Below are 26,011 nucleotides of genomic sequence, written 5' to 3'. Positions count from 1 at the left end.
CCTTGCAGATGTCAAAGGTAGGGTTATGGATAGCTTAAATCTTACCTAATACACCAAGCCGGTAGTTAACAGTGATGACTATGACATTCCCATAACTCGCCAGGATGCTTCCGTCAAACATATTTCCAGTGCCTTCCATGTATGACCCTCCGTGGATAAACACCATCACTGGTTTTGGGCTGCCGCCTTCACGAATGTCTAAAAGGGAAAGAAAATAATTGAAAAAGCAAATTAAATCTGACCGGCAGAGTTGAACTCTGAACTGTGCCCCCCTTGCACATTTGTGTAACATTAGTGGTTAAAAACAAATGTGACTTTAGATGTTAGTTAGTTTCTTAAGCAACATATATGTCATGTTCCTGGTTTTGGTCAAAAACTGATTTGAAGGGAAACTTTTAGTGTCAAGAACTTTGTACTACATAGTAATTGTAGCATATTTTATTTTATTTTATTTATTTATTTATTTATTTATTCATTCACTTGCAAAATGTATAGACAGACAATAGTGTTATAATTAACAAAATAACAAAAGGTAAAGAGCATTGAAATTATAAGCCTAGCCTTTCATGAAGTGCCACTGCAGGTTATTATTTAAATACATGAGTAGTAACGGTAATCGGGAACAAAAAGCTTAGGATGTCTGAATTTTAAAAAAAATAAACTTGAATGTTGATATTTGTACATGTAAATAATGTACGCAGTGACAGAAAAAAGAAACTTACTCGTGTCATTAATAGTAATAATAATAATAATAATAATAATACTTAAAAAAAAAAAAAAAAATCAAGTGGCTCATGCCTCTGTGGGGAAGAAAAGACAAGCCAAACAACGAGAATGCTCCTTGCAGAAGTGACAGCCTTACAGAGTCAGGTATTGAGAAATAAATACTGAAAACACAACAGAAATCAAAAATACCAAGATCACTGCTGTGGCAGGTCAAAAATCAAGCTTGCTCTCTCTATATGAAAGTAAGCTGTAGTTGGGTGTCATACTTAAGCGACTACTCAAGCACTAGTGGAATAGCATTATGGGGCAATTGGAAGCTGTATAAAAGGTCACCTTATAAAGAGGGGTACTGTACAGTCTGGCCATTGTGACTGGTAGAATAGAAGCTTGATTTTACTTTTAAATGCTCACAATCGTTGCATGTGTTTTGCACTGCAGTAGTGGAATCAATATATATATATATATATATATATATATATATATTTTTTTTTTTTTTTTTAAAGAGACGTTTTATGACCCATTTTATTGTCCTACTCTGTAGCGTAATTCAATCGCAATTTATGATGGGTGTTCTTATATCTGTGGGCTTAGGAAGCATTGCCACATAATGTTGCACATTTGCTAACGCAAGGACGTGTTGGGGCTTATCCTTCAATGTCTAGAGGCATTCCATGAAACTGTAAATAAGCTTGTAAAAAGATGCTCTTCAGTGTGTATTGTGTCATACAATTGAAGGCCCTTCTTTTCAAAATTATGCTTTCTCCTTTTAAAAATGCTTGTCTTTTTCTTTTTTTCCTTTCACAATATCAGATTGTTACTCCGAGCTAAGGGAATTCAATATCCAATGGCTGAACATGGCTGAAATTGAAGGGCACTCACCCCTTTAATCTTTATGTCCTATCCTGCCATAAAGACACATTACTAGATTTACAAAGGCACTTTATAAGACCTAGCACCCTAGTATATACAAATAAAGGTGCAATATAATTGTTTTGTTTAGGAAAAATGCAAGCAAAAAGGAAATGTTCAAAATAATTAATGCTAATTCAGTATAGTACTGAAAATGATTTATGATTCGATATTTTATTATTAAAAATTAAACCCTAAGCCATGCTAGGTGTTGTCATGGTTACTTTAATGTGACAATTGGTGTTAAATCATTCATTGATTGTATTTAGCCCTTGTTTGTATGCAGTGTCTTCTTAATTACTTGCTACCTTGTGTTGAGATACTGTAGCAGTAATCTATTACAAATTGAATTTGGTGTAAATGCTTTGTTTAATAAGGATTGCATATACAGCAGTGCTGAAACTATTATACTTCAAACAATACTTTTTTAATAATAAATACATGCATAAAGGGCTTTCAGGGCCTTTATGTATGTATTTATTTATTATTTATTTTTTGCTGGCTAAACAACTGTTTAAAGACCAAATAATTGTCAGCTCCAAATAAAGCAATTTACAACCAAGTGCTTGAGATAATGTTGGTTATAGTTTATTTTAGTTTCCTCATAATGAGGTTCTCCCATTACAAAAAACAACACATTTGATCATTCCTAGCTTTATATATATATATATATATATATATATATATATATATATATATATATATATATATATAGTAAGATAGAAGGAAAACCGTGTGCAAATGCACCTTGAGTAATTGTTTAATTCATGGTTTAATTGTTTTATTAATTATCCCCTGAACCTGGGTAGTAATTGTAAATTAGGACCAGGTGCAGGGTATATAAGAGGTGCAGTCAGTCTGCACAGGGCTGCTGAGTAGAAGGAGGCAGAAGAGGTGCTCTGCTTCCGAGCAGTCATTAAAAGGAAAAAAATAAGTCTCAAGAAGGGAGTGTTTTTGTTATTGGTCAGGTAAATGGCTTGGCCGTCCTGCGTGTTAGTTTAGGTTGCTGTCTGTGTCATAGTTAGTGCTCGTGAGAGCTAGGTGTTTATTTTTTGGTTTTGTTTTGTTTATTAAAAATAGCGCAACCGCGCTTGAAAATCAATTTCTGTGCCTGGGTCAGTGTTTTTAAAGGGGCAAAGAACCTGAGTGGGTGCGTTTGTGTTACATATGGTGGTAGGCGTGGGATATGTAAGATAGCAGGGAGTGGGTTAATATCCTCCCTGCAGGAAAACCATGCGCATTTGCACAAGGTTTTCCTGCAGGGAGGATATTAACCCCCTCCCTGCTATCTTACATAATATAGAAGATGAGGGTGGTGGATTCATGCGAGGAGGGTACAGGTTTGAATCCAGCTTCCGCCACACAATAGCATTTATGAACATTTAAAAAGAAAGTGAAAGTAATGTAAGTATTGCTTATAATCCCCAAAATGAAGTGATGTTGAAGTAAGGTAAGTGTCTTTAGGACTTAGGTACCTACAGGAACATGAGCATAGTACAATTATTGTTGCTTAAGAAATGTAAAAAAAGGTTTGTATGGATCATTCGTTCACTATGCAAGAGGTGAGCTTTATGTTAGTAAAATTTGTTGTGTACTGTATTTATAAAAAGGGGTTGGAAAACCATGCAAAACGGTGTTAAAAGTTGGGTAGTTAGTCATTGTTATTCATCAAAAAGTTGACATTGTAGGTGGAATGCAATGTGTAAAGAAAAAAAAAGTCAAGCAAAAACCTTAGAAAGAGATACGATAAAGTATTCTATATGACGGGTAACAATAAAACATACTTTTAAAAAAGTATAGGTTAACATCAAGCAAAAAAAGACAGAAACATCCATCAAAAATGAAGAAAAAAAATCTTCACGTTCAAAAAAAGGACAAGAATTTTGTTTTAAAAATAAAAGAAGAAAAAAAATTTGTAGGGTTCCTTGTCATGCATATCAGTTTGGCATCAAAAAATACCTTCGTCTTCAGCCCCGTCATTATCACCTAAATCATCGTTCTGTTTCTTTGTAAGGGGACCTAGGATTAAGAACGGAGAAGATGGAGGAAACAGAGTATTCAAGAACAAACAAGACTGAAGAAGAACACTCAAAATAGACAGGAATAAGAAAAAAAGAAGGAATTGTGAGATAGTCTTCCTAATTTGGCCTGATTGAGACATATGTTAGGAAACAGACAATATATTTAATTAAAAGAGAGAATAACAACCAAAAATACTGTGTGCACTTTTCAAAAGCATACCCACCACACAAAAAAGATGAAAAAAACCCACCTCCTAGAAGAACCCCTACTACCTAGTTTCATATTAGTTTGACCGTTGGGAGATTTAAGAATTTAAAATGCTGTCAGCTTTTGATTGAAACAGGAAAATGAAACATAATTGAGTGGTACACCATACCATTTCTCCAGCAAAGCAATCATAATTTTCTACATTGTCACTCGTCCATTTTCAATTACACTGAGTTATAACTTCCCAATAACCTTTGACTACCTACTGCCATATTAAATCCAGAGAAGAACAAAACAACAAAACAAGTTTTAAAACTGTACCTGGGAATAAACTACAGAAATGCATAAGTTACCAGGCACATTGTGGCTTCAGTGCATTTTCTCATTCAATTTAATTTCAACTGATTGTTAGAAAGGTAGGCTGAACACAAACTGGAGAAATCCAGTCTTTATTCTCATTGCTTTACATTTATAATAATAAAATAAATGCACATAACCCCAACACTTTGCATCTCAAAGGCCAGTGTAATTACCATTCTGAATGTAATTGATAGATAAAATTGAATAAATAAATAAACAAAATGATAAATAAGTTAGCTGTTCGCAGGCTTAGATTCCAATATGCAGATGCCAATATGAAGAAAGCAGTTGCATTAGTGACTTATTAGTGGCAGGGGGGTAGGTATGTACATTTTAGTAATAATAATAATAATAATAATAATAATAATAATAATAATAATATAGCAGGGAGTAAGTCAAAGGTCATGGTGAAAGATTAATTCTAAAAGATGAAGCTCAACCCATATAGATTAAAGGTATATAATCTGCATGCAAAGGCTTTTGGGTACATTCCATGGTAAAAGACCATGGGACAACCAGACACACATATAAATATTTATATATTTAGTACCAGTATACATGTGGTAGTGTAAGCATCTAAACAGTAATAAACATAAAAAAACATGCATGCGCCAATAACGAAGCACAAACGTGAAATACTGGGCTCCATTCACAAAGCTTCAACAAAGCTTATTTTATGTTATTTATGAAGCTGTTCTTAATGTTCAAGAAGCCAATAACCTTGTAGAAGCGTAATGAATATCAACCTGCATTTTATTCTGTAAAACAGGCTTTGAAAACAAAAAAACATCCTTTAAAACAACTCAGGAGTTAAACCTTTGAGAACAGGGCCCATTTGAAACACAAAAGGTGGACCAGTATGAACGACAAGAAGCTTTTAAAGCAGAAACCATGCAATTTTGTATTCAGGTTTGATTTTCAATCTGTTCCCATTGATTTAACTGCAGGCTTAACGGCCTGTAGGTTGTGCAATTACCTACAATAATCAAGTACAGACAAAACATAATTAAACTGGAAATAAACAAATATATTAGTAAAGATCACAACTGCAATTCACCAAGAACAAATACCATTTTTTTTCTGGGTAATAAAAAAAGTACATCATTTTGGAAGATAGTGTACTTTGCTAAAAAAAAGTTAATTGTATCATTTGCCAAACTTTTTGTAATTAAAGAGCTTTGAAACATTGAAATATATACAGTACTGGCACAAATTATGGAAACAGCAAATGATTTACAGCAAGACTAGAGGTGGGGATTGTATTGCCCATTTTTCCTCATTCGGGGCCCCTTACTGACTAAATACCCTGTTATCTCTGAATAGGTAATAGTCTCCTCTTTAAAAATATGCTACATATTGTAATAAAATCATTTTATCTATGCAGGGATACCAAGATATTTAGTGAGCAAGTAGCCTGAGTGAGTTTATCTGGCAACAAACTCCCTATCTCCAGTTGTACTACTTTCCTAGAAAAGGATACCATTTCGGGGTACCATTCTGCTTGTCAGATGTGTTGCTCTTTAAAGTATTTTGCATTTGTTTATCTATTCAGGAATACCAAGCAGTAGTGGCTACTGACTTTAATAAGTGGGGAGGCTAAATATTATATATATATATATATATATATATATATATATATATATATATATATATATATATATATGTGTGTGTTTTTTTATTATTATTTTTATTATTACAGTATATGCAATAAAACTTTTCACGTTTCAAAAGGTACTTTGTAATTTAATAAGAAATGTAATACAGTAACATAGTATAAGAAGCACACAAGGCAAGCAACAGAATATAACTAAAACATCACGGACTTACTTGATTGATGAATCTTGAGTGATGTCATTTGTAGAAAAAAATATTTTTAGTCTGTGGAAGATTTTTTAAAACACTGTAGCCCACAGAAATCCACTGGGAAGATGCAGAGCCGGTTTGAAAAACCAAACTCTGTCAACCATTTTGTTTTTTTGTACCATGAGCAATTAAAAACGCAATTTTGTTTTGGTCCTCACTGTTGAAGAAGGTCAAATTTAGGCTTTGGATGACCTTTATTGTTGTAGTTTATTCTTATTTTCCCCTCAATTGAAAGCAAGGAAAATGGCATATGAATTTAAAATCTACAATGTACTGTATGGAAATCGAAACGTGTATGTTAATCGACCCATAACCGCCTGGCAACAGACACGTCAAGATTAAATCTAATTATGAGTGGTAGAGGCTAGCCGCAAACTTGTATCTTGTAACCAATACAAATACATTAAAACTTGACAGACAGAGGGTGATTGCAGGTGGAAGACACACAGAATCCCACCCATTTTGAGGTTACACTAGCCAATAGCAATACAGTAGACCTTGAAAGCATGACGTAAGGTAAGCTTTTTTTTTTTTACTTTTACAAAATGACATGTTGGCTTAGCCTCCGTAGCCTCTTATGACGAGCCACCACTGATACTAAGTTATTTAATAAGTAAAGGGTCTGAGAGAGGAAAAATTGGCACTACAATGAACACCTCCAAATCGCTCTGTAAATCATTTGTTGTTTCCAAAATTTGTGGTATTGTATTTTAAAAATCCAAAACAGAATAAAGCATCTGTAGCCTGCAAATGCAAACTGGCATTGGCAAACTGGACGTCTCTGGTTTTGTACATACTGTACAGCACTACCTACTGTAATGATGTGCAGAAAACTACAAGTCCTGTAGTATGGTGAAATAACCAAAAGACTTAAAGAAATGTCTTACCTTTATTATAAACCTTTTTGAAGATGCATTATCATTCTTTTGTAATTGTTTTAAATGTTCCTACTTTGTTTTCACTTTAAATTCATTGAACCTGCCATCACACTGTGCACTACATTCACTGCCTGTGCAACAGGTATTTTGACCCAACCTGGAACATTAAACCCCCTTTGCTGCGTTGTCAGGTTGGATCCTAATACATGAGGCACTGTATGGGGTGAATGGTGTGCTAACAAAAGGACAACCCTTGATGGGCCAAACAGCCTTTTCTTGTTCTTATGTTCTTGTGTTCATAGTGTTGTGACATAATAAATGGCTACCCAATTCAAAGTGAAAATAAAGTAAATGGAACACCAAGATACTGTACTTGCATGGAGTTAATGAGTGGTACAGAAATGTATTTAAAGCCTTCGATATTTCTCCTTTAACATTCTATTTATACTCTAATTGGATTTTTGCATTTTACACATTGCAATCAGGTTACTAAATGTTATATTTGCAGACAGAATCTTAAGGGAAAACATCAAATCCAAATTATCCACAAGCCACTACCTGTATTAGTCCAATCAATGAATGTAGTAACATAAGCTTTCAAAATAAGCTTGTATGATTAACTATGATTACAGATCTTATGAAGTAAAAATTTATTTAGTCCTTATTTAATTATACAGTGGCACTTATTTCACAATATATCATTAATGATGAGGCTTTCCTGCAGCACACATACAGTACAGAATAAAATGTAATCACATGGACGGACAGCTGAAACTTCAAGGTGTGAGGCAATTGGGAGTAATAAACTGTAATCAATAAACGTCCTGAATTAATTCACAGAAAAAAAAAATATATATATTCCAAGGATTTCTTTCTATAAAAAAGTCTAGGGAGAATTTTCTGTAACACTTCATGACTTTGTAAACACCCTTGTCCAATTGCACCAAGACAGATTACTCTGACCACACACTGACTCCCACCCACAGAAGGCAACATGAACACACTGTCATGCTCTGTATATAGCCAGTTACAGGTACATTACTTTTCTGAGTACATCAATCTAAGGATGGACGAGTTTAATGTCAGGTAAAACTCCAACATCTCTGCCTTCTGATAAGATTATCTTTTATCATTAGACTGTCTTTATGGAAACGTCAAGCTGCAGTCCAGTATAAAAGAAATGAAGAGAAAGGCAGGGCCATGCGTTTTCCACAGCTCTGCTATTATGAGACAGGACCTGAAGGCCCAGACACGTATAATACAAGCTGGGCAATAAAGTAACGTCAATCACGCTGTAATCAAACACATAGCAGTGGAGTAGCAGTTTAATATCAAAGTGTTTGAAATTTGTTTACACTTGGGATGTTTGTAAAGTCACACTAGCTACTATATATGTGTACTCACAGTATAATGATTAACACTTAGGCTCTTAGGATCAAATTGATATACTACTTTTTTCTCTCACAGACCTAAAACTGTACCTCTATGTGTGGGAGAAGGTTTTTCATGTGCGGCAGAAACATCACAACAATTCTCTGCAGGTTTTTTAACTGTGTGTCTGTCAATGCCACAGTATACAACAACATGTAGATAAACACATATATCCACTTGATTGTACTGTGCAATAACAACCGCAATAGATTGGCTTATACAGTATATCTTGTTTCCAAGCTGCATCTTTCCAATAAAATGATCTGCATATTACAAGATCAATAGAATAACACTTGTACCTCAAGTTTGATTTCCTACCATATATATATATATATAACAACACACACAAAAACACTATTTTGATAATTCTAGGTCCTTTTTTATGTTTTATAACTACCTCCTGAAACAGTGTTTACCTGATGAACCAGGATCAATCCTCAAACAAATATTTTGATATTTAAATGCTACTCGAGTGGCGCATCCAGTACTGACACTCCGTGTGGAGTGCAGGATGCGCCCTATAGCCTGGAGATCGCAGGTTTGAATCCAGGCTATGTCATTGCCGATCGTGACCGGGGGTTCCTAGGGCGCGGCGCACAATTGGCCAAGCACGGCCTGGGTAGGGAGGGATTAGGTCGGCAGGGGAATCCACGGTTCACTGCACACCAGCGACCCCTGTGGCTGATAGGGCACCTGTGGGTCTGCAGTGGAGCCATTCAGATCTGTGTTGTCCTCCAGCACTATAGGTCTGGTGGCTTCACTGTGGATCCGCACTATGAAAAATGACGGATTGGCAGGAACACTTTCGGAGGACGCCTGTTTCAGCCTCCGTTTCCCGAGTCGCCGGGGGGTTGCAGCAGTGAACCGGGATAAAAACAATAATTGGGCGTTCAAAATTGGGGAAAAAACCATTGCCGATGACTACATTTAAGAAAAAAAAAAAAAAAAAAAGAAAAGAAAGGATGCTGAAGTTTCTTCAGTTCATAACAGCAAGTGGCGCCTTTTCAGACAGAAATGTCACAGCTTTGGAGTATCTACAGAAAAAATAACTCCCGCAAGGTGGTCTCTTTGTCCAAAGGGTAACACAGTGAGCCAGAATCAAAACACGAAAACAAACTGACCAACCCCCAGCTTACATTTTAATTTCAATATTTCAATCAGAATTTATTTTATATAGTGCCTTTCATAGTGGACCACCATCACAAAGCGCTTTACAAGATAGTGAGGAACAATGCATAATACATTAAAATACAACAATGCATAGAGCTTTATAACTATAGTTACAGAGTTGCATTAGTGCAATTTAACACAGCTGCTCTAATACAATTTAACACCGCTGCTCTTCCTCCAAAGAACAACACCACTACTTCCTACTAAACCAACATCTTGCTGAGATCTGACCAGATCAATCATCAAGGTAGTATGGCTTGCTGTGTTGAGTGTATTAATGATGTTTTTTAAATGACATTGTACATTTCTACTTGATTTTACTTCACATTTCAGTACGGATAATAAAAGGTGATGGCAAAGGTCCTTGCTTGAATAATTCAGCGATATTGGACAGTTACATGAAAGTACCCCATATGGTCGCTATTAAAGGCTTTCTTTCTAATGATAAAATAGAAGACAGACCTATAAAAAAAAAAAAAAAACTATGTATCTGACATTTTGTAGTTGGGAATCTTGTACAAGGAGGGAGACCAGAACAGCGAGTGAATAGTGCCTCAAGCTGTTATCAAATACCAATACTGAATATCATATCGGGAAGATTACTTTCTGAAAATCCTTTAGGAAAGAAAATGTCACTGCAGCTTCTTATTTTACCTAGGTGCTCATTAGGGTGAGGACTGACAGGTTTTGGACAATGTAACATTTCTGGGTCTTTAATTAGAGATTGCTTCCAATCTCATCTGGTAACATAGCTGAATGGAGAATGTGATATGAACAGTTCACTACTGCTTCAATGGTTCACAAATGATAAGTTGAAAATGTGACGGATATAAAAGTAGATTTTACTGGAAAGTTCACAGTTGGCACGGACCTCTGAGGTAGCATTTTTGTTACAATGGTAGTTGTGTCTTGTGTTAACCTTAATACCACGATACCACAAGTATAACAAGACTTTACTGCCCTAGTTATGTTCCAATGCCTATATAATGCCTGTTTTCTTAATGTTAAATATATTGGACACTGGGCAGCAAAGGGTTAAAATTCTTAAAGGAACAAAGTTCAGTGATCAATCAGCTACTGGGAATCGGACAAGCATTGATGGCCTACATTACCTCCTTTCGTTCCTTAACTTTTCTTATGCTTAAACATTACAGCCTGTTGCATGCACTAAAGTTTATTAACATGTTACGTTGACAAATGGAAAATACATCTACCTTACTATAGTTGTTACCGGGTTGCTTCTATTTAAAAAGTCATACAGTACCGTAGTTATCATGTAAAGTGCTTTTAGTCTCTTTGTAATGTATTGCTAGCAGATGAGACAGTAAGTTTCATTCATCCATTGCTTGTTCTCTAAAAGTCATTCTCAGCACCATGCTGACATACAACAGTTATGTGCAAGCTGGAATTGGATTATTCAGAATAACAAAACTGCATCACTGAGACAATGACCCTTGCCAAAACATGCATTAAGGAACACATATAGATGAATGAAAACCTACACTACTAGAATCTTATCAGTCATGCTTGTTAGACAAAATAAGGGATGATATACAGTTAGATCTCCATTTCCCACATGGGGGTTGTTTTAAGAAAGTAAGCCTTTATTTCATAGCCTTTGTTGAACTACAGTACCTTGAGGATTGTTTGATGGAATAGGTACATTTTTGGCCTTATAACTGAGGTTTTACTTACAGTAGCAGACTTGGTGACCGATTAGCTTAATTGAGTTAAGATTTAGATGCCACATTTGAAAATGTCTTCAAATCACTATTACAGGTACAGCAAAACAAACATATTTCATGGTGTGTGACACCTTGTTAACCTTTTCAAAATGTGTTTTCTATGTTATGTCATGAAAAGTTAGTGACCTGATCTTTTTTATTATTATTATTATTGTGACGTACACAAATACATTCTATTGCTAAGCATACTGTGTATCATTTAAAACCAACACAGTTTACAAAACGCTGATATTCACAAAATATGAAATATTTTAAGGTGGAAGTAAACTTTGATCTACATTTTTACTTACACGATGATATTTTAATAGAGGAAGTGCGAAGACTTGATAAATGATCGGGTATGAAGAATGCACTCCTCCACACCCACCCAGTACACCTGTAGGATGGGATGAGCTCCATACTGCCTACTCTGTACTACTGCCTTTTAAAAAGTAATAGATTATCGTACAATACATGCAAATAAGTTTGAGGAGGTAAAGTAATCTTACTGATGTCATATTTATAGACAATGTTAACAGACAATTTTTCAATTTATATTAATCATATTTGCTCAGGTAATAGGCCACTCTCATATTAATCTTTATGCAGGTGACACCTTTTTGTATTCAGTTGGTCCTACGCTGCCATTAGTAATGTCTGATTTGCCACTTAGCTTTGATAAAATCCAACAGGCCTTTTATGACTTGCGTCTTTTGTTGAACGTTGATAACGCACTTTAATATAAAAAAATATGACAGGTTCTCTTAACAGAAATTGGAGGTTACGACAACAGGTGTGTGTATATATATATTATATATATATATATCATCCTTCAGCAAACTGCTTTCTCTCGTCTTGAATATATAGGGCATAATGTGAAGGCCAAATTTGCATGCCTTCTACTGGCACGCACTTGCCGATTCTTCCTGAGCAACATACGAAGAATCCGACCCTTCCTCACCAACTATGCTACCCAGCTCCTGGTCCAGGCCCTGGTACTCTCCCGCCTAGACTGCTGCAACTCCCTCCTGGCTGGCCTCCCTGCGTCCGCCACCCGTCCGCTCCAGCTCATCCAGAACTCTGCTGCCCGCCTGGTATTCTCTCTGCCTCGCTTCGCCCACGCTACTCCACTACTCCCCTCGCTCCACTGGCTCCCGATCACCGCTCGCATCCAGTTCAAGACTCTTGTACTAGCCTACAGATGCCTTGACCAGACTGCACCCAGCTACCTCCAGACCCTCATCTCTCCCTACACCCCCACTCGACCTCTCCGCTCCGCCTGCACTAGAAGACTGGCTCTACCTTCGCTACGCTCCCCTGCCTCCCGAGCCCGCTCCTTTTCCACCCTTGCTCCGCAGTGGTGGAACGACCTTCCTACAGATGTCAGGACTGCTCAGTCCCTGACCACATTCCGGCGCCTCCTTAAGACTCACCTCTTCAAACAGCACCTGTAGAACTCCTCTGTTGTATCCTGGGACACTATCACCCTTCATTTAAATGTGCTTTATTTTGCTCTTATTTTACTGCATTTAATCCTGTATTTCAGAATACTGTAATCTGCCAAGTGTTTAACCTGTAGTATTTTGTACTCAATCATATCCTGATGTAACTATCACTATTTAATCATATCCTGATGTAACTATCACTATTATCTGCTGTATTATTGAATTGTGGTTTGTCACACTTGAACAAAAATTATTGTATTTATTGCTCTTATTGTACTACTTGTATTGTAACACTTGAATGTATTTGCTTGCGATTGTAAGTCGCCCTGGATAAGGGCGTCTGCTAAGAAATAAATAACAATAATAATATAAAAGGAGGTCAGAGGCAGAACAGAACACAAAGGAAAGCTTTAATTCACAAAGGCATAAAGAAAATGTACAGTTTCAAACATCAGCAGAAGTGAAATCTTGGCAACATAAGCACTCTCATTTATGAAATATGTACACTGGCATGCAGTAACTGTAATTACCATGCGAAAAAAACACACTGCATGCCTGATAAGGACATACAGTAAATGTCAAGAAATGCTTGCGTATCGTATTTCATTATCATTTGGAAATATCAAATTTAGTGCTGCCGTAGAGTGAAACTTGACTGGTCACCAAAAAGCTGCAACGATTGGTTGCTTATTAAAGATGACATATATTGAAAAAATACAATTATATTCTGGGATTAACTGGCTGGTAACAGTAGGATACTAAGTGGCTGAAAATACAGTTTACTGTAGATTTAAGATCAATAACATACTGTTATTCACTATATGCACAGGTCTGCAATATACTTATCACTATGTTTATGTATTATTATTTATTCATATTTAACCCTGATGAAATTAGAGCAGAATGCAGTGGCTTAATGCATTTTGTCTCTAGATGTTTTGATTGTATTTGAAATGGGTTTGGTGGTTTCATCTTTGCCTCCTCACACAATTCATCATACATCGCGCTGGCCACCTGAGCAAACAAAGAGTGAGGCAAGGGGGCTTGGAAAATGAACTGATCCACAGCCTCCTTCTAGATATGCTTAACAATTAAAGAACTTGATTTACATGTTGAGTACAGTGTGTTTTTTGATTTTGAAAACACAATTAGTTTTATATTTTTAGTCACGTTAATGATACTGAAGTCACTTCAGTGTAAACACAATACCATTTTCTCTTTATAAAAGAAGGTATTTTATTTTAAACAGAGACGTTCAGAAGATTTAAAATGAGGTGTTTTCCAAATACAGTACAGGACTTGAAAAAACTAGTTGAAATTTTTTATTGAATTTGTTATGTTTCTAAATTTAGCACTACTGAATGTTTTCCCATTTTGAATGTATAGTATGGGAAACAAAAGGTAGCATTCTCCTATCTGATTGGCCAAGGACATGGGCATAATCAAAACAATCGTGCTACAATACATAGTAAACAGGAGGCAGGCAATGAGAATATGAGTCAAGGAATGTTCACTCAATATATTTAAGTATGTGGGAAAGCTCACATTGGTCTGTGCTTAAATCTCAGTGTTATCTTTTGCAAGCTCCTTGGTGCATATTTTATTTTTTTAATTGCATCTTACAATATACTGGTCAACTTTAATGAATCACAAATTCACTGGTGTCCTCTAGCTAACTTAAAAGTAATGTGCCTTAAGCCAAATAAACCTTAGGGCAACTAAACACATAAATGAAGCAGGTTAAACTGCAATTTTGTATTCAATGAAAAAAAATCTAAATAACAGAAAACACTTATAACAATCTGTACTCCTCGCAAAATCTCACAGTGTCAAGCAGATCCGGTGATCAAGCAAAAATACAGGGCCGTAAAAAATAATTCTTGATTTTGGATGCTGTCCAACACACCGCCAGCCTCCTTATCAAAACTAAGAAATGTTTTATGGAATAATTTAACTTCAAAACCTTCCTGATAGGGGATGCAAGGAGCTGCATTTTCTTATTTTTTATTATGGATTGGATGCCACATGAGTTATGATCGCATATCGTAGAATGATTTAAAAAGCGACAGGGAAAAGATTATGTTCTGATTCTTTGGGAGGGGGGATTATATTAAACAAGATGTGCATTCTCAAGACACTGCAGTGATTCTAACAAGCTCTAAGGTAGTGTATATTACAGTTACGTGCCCCAGCTTGAAATTCAGGTCAGGCTGGATGAAGTGAAAATCAATCTAAGGCAAAAGGCTTGTAACTGTCACTAATGTCCTGATTTCTGGAGGTCTCTGCCCAGCTGTTTCTATACAACACAAAGCTACTATGTAAAGGTAATCAATTCTTTATCAGGCCATTCAATTACATTGTCAGCCAAGCCAGGATAATAATTGATTGTCATCGATGTGAAAGTTAATGAGCATATCTCTACATTTCAAGGTTCAGGCGATTTTTACTTTTAAAAAGCAATTGTTTTTCTTTAATATAGTCACCTAAACCTGTGTTTAGCTTTCAAGTGTGCAGCTACAGCTATTTTTTTAAATTTATGTAAAAAAAAATAAAAAAAAACATATTTAAATCCATACCGCTTTGTAGTTTTCAATATGCTTAAAAAAACTGAAAGAAATTGACATTTCTAACATCGAATACTGTACTATTATTATGGCTTCCGGTAGACTTTTGCAATATAATTTTGTAGTTTCATAATGTTAAATAAATTATGTTCATATGTTTTTTTTAATTATTATTATCAGTATGTCTCAAAACTCTTGGCCAGTGCTGTACTATTCTGTTTTATTATGCAAGGATAAATCACTATGAAAAATGATTCACCCTGTTGAAAGTAAATAATACAATAGTCACAGTAATTGATTTTACTATGTTCTCCGAAAAATATGTTATTCTGAGAATACTGGGTATTAGTTCAGTCTTTTGTTTAATTTAAAAGAAAAAATCACTGTTCAAATATAGGGTGGTCTGATCCAAATTAGAACCAAAGTCATTGTATTTTATCTTGCTCTTAATTGTATTAATACTTGTACTGTGATTCTTGAAATGTATTTTTGTTTACAACTGTAAGTCGCCCTGGATAAGGGTTTCTGCTAAGAAATAAATAATAATAATAATAATAATAATAATAATAATAATAAATTAGGAAACACAGGGAATTTCTCAGTATAAATTTATGAGCAGACATGCATTCATATGCATTTAAATGATTTTTTTTGTGGCATGATTGTGTCATATATTTCTGTATGTCGAGATATAGGACGTTTTTCTGTGAGGAGGATCCATTTGAGCAACAAGGATGTGTCAGCTCTGACAAGGCTTTGAAACTGCAGTGTGTGTACACTTATCAGAGTTAAAAATATAACATTGCTACACCGTACCAGTGTATTACTAGCAGAACCATTGGCACACCATACACCGGAATGACCAGAAATGGTTTTGGTAAAAAATGCTGCAAGCATACTAATTCCGATATTGTATTGATTCATTTGGTATGTGAAAATATGAACAAAACATACACTGTGCTTCATATGACTGTAGCTGCCTCGTGCTCCATTGCTAATTAAGATCTTTGGTAAGGTTTTATACAGACAGAATGTGCTATCTGTCATTGTTCCTGAAGAGCATTACACAGGACTGGACAACTGTTTTCTGCAAATATCATTGCTGAATATATAAAAGTTGCATCCCCCTGATAAATAATTTAGTTTGGCAAGAATAAAGGACTAAGACTAGGCTGTATATTTAACCACTTCAACACCATGACGTACGCACATATTTCAAATGAAAACCCACTTACAGTACCATGCCGTACGTGCGTACGTCAAGTTTCCCATTCTATGATCGGTTTCTCAGTCTACCGTTTCAGGTTTCATTCTCTGAGACAGTGCTAGTACTGTGGAATGTGCAGTGAAAGTCGGGGGGAGGGTCAGGTGACATTTGTATCCAATTGCGTGTCGTGTAGAGATTCTAATATACCTGTGGGCGTTTAGAAGACTGAGATATATTGTGTGAAGCCATTCAACTTTTACAAGATATATATAGTGTTTTAAATTATTATTTTTTCTTCTATTATTAGTTTTACTTGTTTGCAAAAGCTAAACATGGCAACGTACGTGGAGAGCGACAACAGGAGTTAAGTTGGTTCGGAGGATTTTGATACCAGCGACAGTGATGCTGACTCATCACTCAGCGACAAACAGAAGAGCATGCAGCTACTTTACAGGTAAGCCAGCTGCAAATGGGAAGCTGTTTGGTTTGAAATGGCAGTGCTGTGACGAAATACTATCAAAACACAGCACTGGGTATAAGGCAATAAAGCAGGCGTCTGCGGCAGCCAGATCCATCACAATGCCTGCGCAAAGTAGCTGTGTACACGCATTTGTGACTATCCATCAAACACAAGGGAAGCAGAGACTGCAAAAACGGTGCAGGGTCTGCTACGAAAATTAAAACAAAAGAAAAGACACAAGAAAAATGTGCAGTGGTTGCGAAGGCAACCCCGGGTTCTGTTGTATTGAACATTTCAATAAATGGCACAGAGCAAGTCGATAATGGCACACATTTTGATGTTTGATTTTTATTTGATAATTACTGTTTACTGATTATTATTGTTATTAGCAGCGTTTTTGTTTTCATTGTTCAAAAAATCTCTATATTGAACATGGGTATGTAGTACATAGGAGCATAAAGGGTTAATGAAAAACACAGTTTAGGTCATTTATGTGTGCTTTACTCATCATGTTAACATTTTATAGCAATTACAGCTTTGAAAACATTATTATTATTTTCAAAATCTGGTACCTGGGAAGGGGTTTCATTTTTACATCTGGAGTTGAAGTGATTAATGCTCAGAGACACTAATACAGATTATTCCATAACAACTAGCAAATAAAAGCCAAGCTGAGGAAACCCATACAAATCAGCATACTAAATCCTGGTAAACTCATATAAAAAAATGAGGTGTTTCAGTAAACTCTTACATACTGTTACAGGGGAAAGGTAAAGAGCTAGTATAATAGCCACAAAAGCTGTAACTGGTATCAAAGTATGGCTAACTAAAGTAAAACCATGAATTTGTTACCTTCATTCTTTTATGACTAAAAATCACAATAGGGCCCAATAAAAGACAAAAGGAAAAAATGCTATTTCAGTAATCAACTCAAATGACTGATTGGTTCATCGGGTAAAAATATAGAATTCTTCCTGAGAAAGCATTGACCTGTCCCATAGATACATTTAAAGTGTGACATAAAATCATTTAGCATACAGTACTGTATGTTATAGATTATAGTGAAGAAAGTAAGGGTGATTGATTATCGATAAATGGAACATATATGCAAAATGACTACAACTGCAGGCTAACATAAGTCTCTGTAATGGGTGTACTGGACAGTTAGAATATGGGGAATATTGTAATATGACACTAAACTCATATTAACCAATAAAATCTAATTGGTATGCAATCTTTAGGCTAGAATTGCCTTGATTGGAAATGTCAGATTCCATTCTGCAAGCCTAAGCCAAGCAAAAATTCGCACACTTATTATTTCTTTGCCAGTTCACTGAGGTCCAATCGATTTTACTCTCAAGAGCACGCCCTACTGTCTGAGCTTAGGTATTTTACCCTTTTAACCAGTTCCTATAAAAAGACCAAGCATTTATCACACTGTTCATTAAATAAGATACAGAAGACAATCCTTTTCTGTACACCTTTAAAAATCTATTAAACAAAATAGAATGTGTTATATTTTTTTAATTCTATTTCAAACAAACACTGGGCAGCAGTGTGGAGTAGTGGTTAGGGCTCTGGACTCTTGACCGGAGGGTTGTGGGTTCAATCCCCAGTGGGGACACTGCTGCTGTACCCTTGAGCAAGGTACTTTACCTAGATTGCTCCAGTAAAAACCCAACTGTAAAATGGGTAATTGTATGTAAAAATAATGTGATATCTTGTAACAATTGTAAGTCGCCCTGGATAAGGGCGTCTCCTAAGAAATAAATAATAATAATAATAAAATAACTGAATGCAATTGAGATTTTACAATTCCAGATTGAAACAGGGATTGCTGTACCGTATTGATGTTGCTTTACTAAACTGAATTTAAAAAGGCACAACATTATTATGTGCCACACCAATTAGTCATTTAATGTTGTTAAATTCAGATTTCATTTGTTTATTTTTCTTGAATACTGTGCCTCAGGTTTAGAAGACTTGTAACACTTAAAGTGTGACATTTAAAACCCAACAGGGATTCTCTGATGGGCAATATCGATACGACCTATTTGCAGGATGCTGGTCTGACCCCGGACTACGCTTGTTAAATGAATTTTTAAGTTCAGAACTCTAGGGCAGCCAGACTGTCTGACTGTGGGCTAAATAAAATATTTAAACTCCTAAAACAAAATTGCCCGAGAAGCAGAGTTAAACATTGTTTGGGCTAAAAGCTTGTGTAAATGAGTGATGATTTGGAAAAGTCAACTGAGAACATGAAAGAACCCATAAGAAACTAAAACCACATACTTTGTTCAAATAGTGTGAGACCTTTAAAATCTGTGTGTGCTTTTTTCCAACCATATCAAACACTCATTACTTTCACACTCTCCTCTCAAAAACAGGTAAGCTCAGTGTTGCCATGGTATCGACTGCTGCAACCCACACATTATTTTGCACAAGGCTTAATGGAATGAACAGATGGACACTGCATGCAGCTGTCACTCCTAAGCTCTATGCCCATAACCTTACATTTTATTTAAAATAATAAAAGACTTTGTGAAAATCATGACAAACGAGTACTTATATGATGATCAACTTGCGTCACTGTGGTTATCCCGATTCCAGTCATTTCAATGCAGGGCTTTTTAATTTCACATTAGGGACTGCAGGCCTTAGTGTCATCCTGTATGCCAACATTTATATTTGTAACTCTTGACAACAACAAAAATGCTTCAAGACAGGGAAGGCATAGTATAAACTCAATCATAGAAGAGGGTTATTCCCGCTGAGGAAAAGTACTCACGGTGAACTCTACAATAAAAAAAGAACAAAAAAAAGAGGCAGAACCATTACAATCAAATAAGGACCCCAACCTGTATAACAATTTTAATGAAACACCAACCATATTGATTACTAGATGGTAGAACTGCAAGTGAATTGTGAGGATGTGGATTTCAACTTTAAACTTTCAAATACAATGGCGATTTATGCTGGATCTACCAACAGCCTCACAAAAGAAGAGAAAATCAGGGTATCGGATTAGGTTACGATTATACTATATGAAATTCACACCAGTGTCTTAAATGTTATTTTTCTTAATATTTAAAGTAATAGTGTATTTTAAGCACCCCTGTGGTCTCAGCAGAGCTCTCAGGATTATATCTAATCTCCAAGTGCATCTGGTACTCCACAGTGTAACCATCCGTATTCTGCCACTGTAAAACATATTGCGCATCACTAAGAAATACCTCATAGAACAACCATTTCATTATGATACCAAGTTGCTCTTTAATAATACAGCAATTGTGGGTCATTATTTATAAGCTTTCTATCTATCGACTGAATCCATGCCAAAAGCAGAGACACATTAAAAAAATAAACAGCGCTTTTCAAGACCGACGAGGGGACTGAATACAGCAATACCTGCTTGTAATTAATGATAAATGATATATTCAGATGCCTGAATCATGACCTGAATGCAACAATCTTCTACAACAGTGGCATCACTGCTGGGCAAAATTAGGCTTCATTTTAACTATTTTACTGGATAGAACTAGAGTAGTAGATGAGGTTCATAGCCCTGACCTAATTCAAGTGATTTTAATTAATCTTGTTTTAGTTCCACTCTTGAGAAAATATGAGTTTGGTGTCAGGCCCAGTCAGATAAATGTAGGGCCCTGGGCCAGCTCCAAACTACGGGCCCAAAGTACTAAAATTGATCAAAAGATTAATGTGTACATTATTTCTCAAAGAAATGTCCAACTACAAGTTAATGTCATGACCTATAAATTCAAAAACATATATATATATATATATATATATATATATATATATATATATATATATTTTTTTTTTTTTATTATTATTATTTCTATTGGACATTTTTTTCAGTTTATTTATTTTATTTATTTGTTATTTCACTCATTCATAAACATTACATTCACAGTACCATACAAAGTCATGTCCTTGGAGTATTTCTCTTTACTAGCACTGCATGTATCTGGGATAAGCTTTTAATATATACAGCCAACTACAACTCTAGGGATCTCCAGGATAGAAAAGGGGTTGATGCTAATATGTATTTTCAGCTCCCTTTATTGCACTCAGAGCGCCACTTTTAGCTCCTTTACAGTATATTACACAGTAATGTAAAAAATAATTTATTTAATAGGCACTGTATTGCAGTCTGATAAGGTAATATACACATACTGTAGTAGTGCTATAAAAATTACCATATAATAAATAATGCCAAATGTTTTAGTATATATCCAGTGAATATTGTACTTTTGTTAATATTATAGTTTATTATTATTATTATTTATTTCTTAGCAGACTCCCTTATCCAGGGCGACTTACAGTCGTAAACAAATACATTTCAAGAATCACAGTGCAAGTAATAATACAATTAAGAGCAAGATAAATACAATGATGAATCCAATGACTTTGGTTCAAGCAAGTACAAGTGTGACAAAATACAATTCAATAATACAGCAGATAACAGTGTCAGTGATAGTTACATCAGGATATAATTAAATACAAAATACTACAGATTAAACACTTGGCAGATTATAGCACTCTGAAGTACAGGATTAAATGCAGTAAAAAGAGAGCAGATAAGAGCAAGTAAAGCGCATTTAAGGAAGGGTGATATGTGTCCCAGGGGAAAAACAGAGGAGTTCTACAGGTGCTTTCTGAAGAGGCGAGTCTTGAGGAGGTGCCGGAATGTGGTCAGGGACTGGGCAGTCCTGACATCTGTAGGAAGGTCATTCCACCACTGCGGAGCAAGGGTGGAGAAGGAGCGGGCTCTGGAGGCAGGGGAGTGTAGAGGAGGTAGAGCCAGTCTTCTAGTGCAGGCGGAGCGGAGAGGTCGAGTGGGGGTGTAGGGAGAGATAATGATGTAACTCAATTTTAAAATAAGAACATAACCTAAGAACATAAGAAAGTTTACAAACAAGAGGAGGCCATTCAGCCTATCTTGCTCGTTTGGTTGTTAGTAGCTTATTGATCCCAGAATCTCATCAAGGATCCCAGGGTGTCAGCGTCAATAACATTACTGGGGAGTTGGTTCCAGACCCTCAATTCTCTGTGTAAAAAAGTGCCTCCTATTTTCTGTTCTGAATGCCCCTTTATCTAATCTAACTTTTGTTACCCCTGGTCCTTGTTTCTTTTTTCAGGTTGAAAAAGTCCCCTGGGTCGACACTGTCAATACCTTTGAGAATTTTGAATGCTTGAATCAGATCACTGTGTAGTCGTCTTTGTTCAAGACTGAAAGATTCAATTCTTTTAGCCTGTCTGCATACGACATGCCTTTTAAACCCGGGATAATTCTGGTCGCTCTTCTTTGCACTCTTTCTAGAGCAGCAATATCCTTTTTGTAACAAGGTGACCAGAACTGAACACAATATTCTAGGTGAGGTCTTACTAATGCAATGTAAAGTTTTTAACATTACTTCCCTTAATTTAAATTCAACACTTCTCACAATATATCCGAGCATCTTTTTATAGCTTCCCCACATTGTCTAGATGAAGACATTTCTGAGTCAACATAAACTCCTAGGTCTTTTTCATAGATTCCTTCTTCAATTTCAGTATCTCCCATATGATATTTATAATGCACATTTTTATTTCCTGCGTGCAGTACCTTACACTTTTCTCTTAAATGTCATTTGCCATGTGTCCGCCCAGTTCTGAATGCTGTCTAGATAATTTTGAATGACCTTTACTGCTGCAACAGTGTTTGCCACTCCTCCTATTTTTGTGTCATCTGCAAATTTAACAATTACTATACTTGCTTACTATACCAGAATCTAAGTCATTAATGTAGATTAGGAATAGCAGAGGACCTAATACTGATCCCTGTGGTACACCACTGGTTACCTCGCTCCATTTTGAGGTTTCTCCTCTAATCAGTACTTTTCTGTTTTCTACATGTTAACCACTCCCTAATCCATATGCATGCATTTCCTTGAATCCCTACTGCATTCAGTTTGAGAATTAATCTTTTATGCAGGACTTTGTCAAAAGCTTTCTGGAAATCTAAATAAACCATGTCATATGCTTTGCAGTTATCCATTGTCGATGTTGCATCCTCAAAAAAATCAAGCAGGTTAGTTAGACACGATCTCCCTTTCCTAAAACCATGCTGACTGTCTCCCAGGATACTGTTACCATATAGGTAATTTTCCATTTTGGATCTTATTATAGTTTCCATAAGTTTACATATAATAGGGGTCAGGCTTATTTGTCTGTAGTTGTCCACCTCCTAGTTTCAGCCTTGTGCCCCCTCCAGTTTGTTCTTCTCCCATCCTTAATAAATCATTAATTTACTTTACAAATTGCAGAACTTTTAGTGTGTTTTGGTCAACTTTGTATTTCTGCTATGACGTGTGTGTCTGCTTTAATATTTATCCATGTATTTTGCAATGCCTAGAATGTCCACTCCTAGGCGTACATAACCGCTGTACATTCAGTAAATAGGGGCAGGGCTTGTGTGGTGTGAATTGAGCAGTTGAATGTGTGTGTATGTGTGTATGTATGTATGTATGTATGTATGTATGTATGTATATATATATGTGTATATATATATATATATATATATATATATATATATATATATATATATATATATATATATATATATATATATAAAGCTGCAACAATAGATATTGGAAAATGGATAAATAAAAGCGTGTCTCATACTAGTCGGAAATTCGTATCTGAGACTATCGACAACAAAGTTAATACTGGGATTTCTGATGAACAGCCAACGACCAGCGCAAACAGCTTTCAGGACGAACAGCAAGCGACAAGCGCAAATAGCTTTCAGGACGAAAAGCTAGAGCAGCGCAAACAGCTTTGAGGACGCTACAACAACAACTCCCCCACAGCCACCGACCATTAACCGGAATTGATAGAAGATATCTGTTTGACAAAGCTCTTATACTTTTATATTGTAAATTGCATATCACCACTTGAGGGAGTGTGCGTGTTGTAAAACCTGTAAGTAATGCAGTACCAGGACTGACATCAGTTGCGTAGCCAAGGGAACAAAGTAATGGTTAAATATCCACAGTGTTCATCTACAGTACAACGTGCTGTGAATGGGAAAAGGGAAAGATTTAGTTCAGCAGGAAACCCCTCTTTTAGTTGTTTCACTGCTTGAGCAAGGACGCACGAAGTATAATAAAGCAGACATGAGCAACAGCTTTATAAATGGCTCTGCATTGTAACCCTGCTACTATGACTCTTCTCTCTGAAACAGATGACGTTAACTATTCTGTTGCTGTGGTAGCTGAAGCAGACAGTAAAAACCTTGAGGGGAGTGACCAAATGTGTCGTTTCAACAGCCCTGGAAGTCTAATTTAATGTTATTAATATATTATATTGTGTATTGCAGATATTTACTTAGCAGTCAACAGTACAATCATTTAGTTTGTAAACCAAAAGAATATGCAGGAATGTAGAAGGAAAGCTTGCTATAGTTTTAGGCATTGAACATAACATAGGCTGTAAACATTGAACATTAAACTTTTAAAGGCTGGTCCTAAATACCACCTTCACACAAAGGTGCTGCTTCTTACTCCCATTCTCCCTTCAGTGATGAGGTCCAATCATTTTTTAAGAGAAATTTACAAATAATTTCCCCACCTGGTATATGATTAAAAAAAAAATATTGTGGAAATCTAATGATAAAACATACCGTAGTAAAGACTTGCAGCAAAGGGTCAGTTGGTTTCTATTATGTGGACCGAAGAGAAGAAATTCAGTCCAAACAAAGTAGTTTTTTTTTACAGACATCACCTGTAAATGCCATTTATACCAATCAACCAGTAGGGCTCAAATGCACATATAGCCGTGGTTAATGATTTAACAAACCAAAGCTGTATAGGCCTACTAGCCCATGGTTGGATTTAGTGGCCATTTTATCGTTGCATATGAATTAAGGAGAACTGCCAGTACACTGTGGCTGGACTAACCAATGGGTAATTCATCCTGTCTAGATTTACATCCAACTATAGCAATTTTTTTTCCTCATTTTTTTCTCATTTTCTCCCCAATTTGGAAAGCCCGGCTCACTGCTACCACCCCCATGCTGACTCAGGAGAGACGAAGACGGACACACGTGTCCTACGAAACGTGTGCCGTCAGCCGTCCGCTTCCTTTCCCTGTGCAAGCCCACAACGCAGCCACCTCAGAGCTACAGCATCGGAGGACCAGGCAGCTTCAGGCAACTTACAGGCAGGCCCGCAGGCGCCCGGCCAGTCTACAGGGGTCGCTGGTGTGCGGTGAGCCGAGGACATCCTGGCGATCTAAGCACACCCCACCTGGGCGGCGCTTGGCCAATTCCCATCCACAGTCAGCAGTGGAATAGCCTGGACTCGAACCAGCGACCTCCAGGCTATAGGGCGCATCCTACACTCCAAGCAGATTGCCTTTACCGGATGCGCCATTTGGGAGCCCACTATAGCAAAAGTTCTGACAGAGTCAAATTAGTTATTATCTAGTTCAGCAATCTGACTCGCTTCACATTTCAAGGTCCTGAATTAAGTTTTAAGATCTCTTTGCTTCAACAACCAACAGTGGCGCGTTATTGCCTATTTGTAACTCACTTTTGTCTGGCTTTGTTTCATAGACTTTTATCAAGTCTGGGTTTCATTAATAGTGTGGTATCTACAAGTATACAGCTGGGATGAGCCTGCAGATAGTTTAAAGCAATCTGCTCCTCAGCAGTTGTTTAATAAAAGTAACGTGTAATGGTTGCTGGAAGGGAAATCAAATACCAGAAATGAATTCTGGCTCCAACGATCGAAGCTGCAGTTTCATTGATTAATGACTTGAGCTAACCACTGGATTGCAGACCCTTCACTCATTGTTACTGCGTTACGGTTGCTATGGTATCTTCCTAAAGATTTGCAGCAATTACTCATCCAAGATGGGCAGACAATAACAGGCCAAGCAGCCTACAGGGGAAAGCAGTCCTAATTAAAAAAAGAGAATGATTTTCTAAATCACGTAAACTGATAGGCAAAAGAAAAAAATTAACACAGTCCTGTGTCTTTC

The 26,011-nt window shown here is 36.3% G+C and overlaps 1 protein-coding gene across 8 annotated transcripts in view; it reads right to left on the bottom strand.

Annotated features, from left to right (window-relative positions):
* The window catches only part of LOC117417448 (neuroligin-1), a 227,739-nt gene that overhangs the window by 128,301 nt on the left and 73,427 nt on the right, over window positions 1-26,011 (bottom strand). For 5 of the 8 annotated variants that reach the window (XM_059034522.1, XM_059034524.1, XM_059034525.1 and 2 more), the window contains 2 exons: window positions 3,595-3,654; window positions 46-198 (listed from right to left, as the gene is read on the bottom strand). In XM_059034522.1, coding sequence (XP_058890505.1) covers window positions 46-198; window positions 3,595-3,654 — 213 coding nt within the window. The remainder of the gene's footprint in view (window positions 1-45; window positions 199-3,594; window positions 3,655-26,011) is intronic. The other 3 variants (XM_059034526.1, XM_059034528.1, XM_059034529.1) reach the window with 1 other exon arrangement.

This window comes from Acipenser ruthenus, chromosome 12 (genome assembly GCF_902713425.1).
Source record: "Acipenser ruthenus chromosome 12, fAciRut3.2 maternal haplotype, whole genome shotgun sequence".
NCBI lineage: Eukaryota > Metazoa > Chordata > Actinopteri > Acipenseriformes > Acipenseridae > Acipenser > Acipenser ruthenus.
This window is presented reverse-complemented; position numbering and strand designations above follow the sequence as displayed.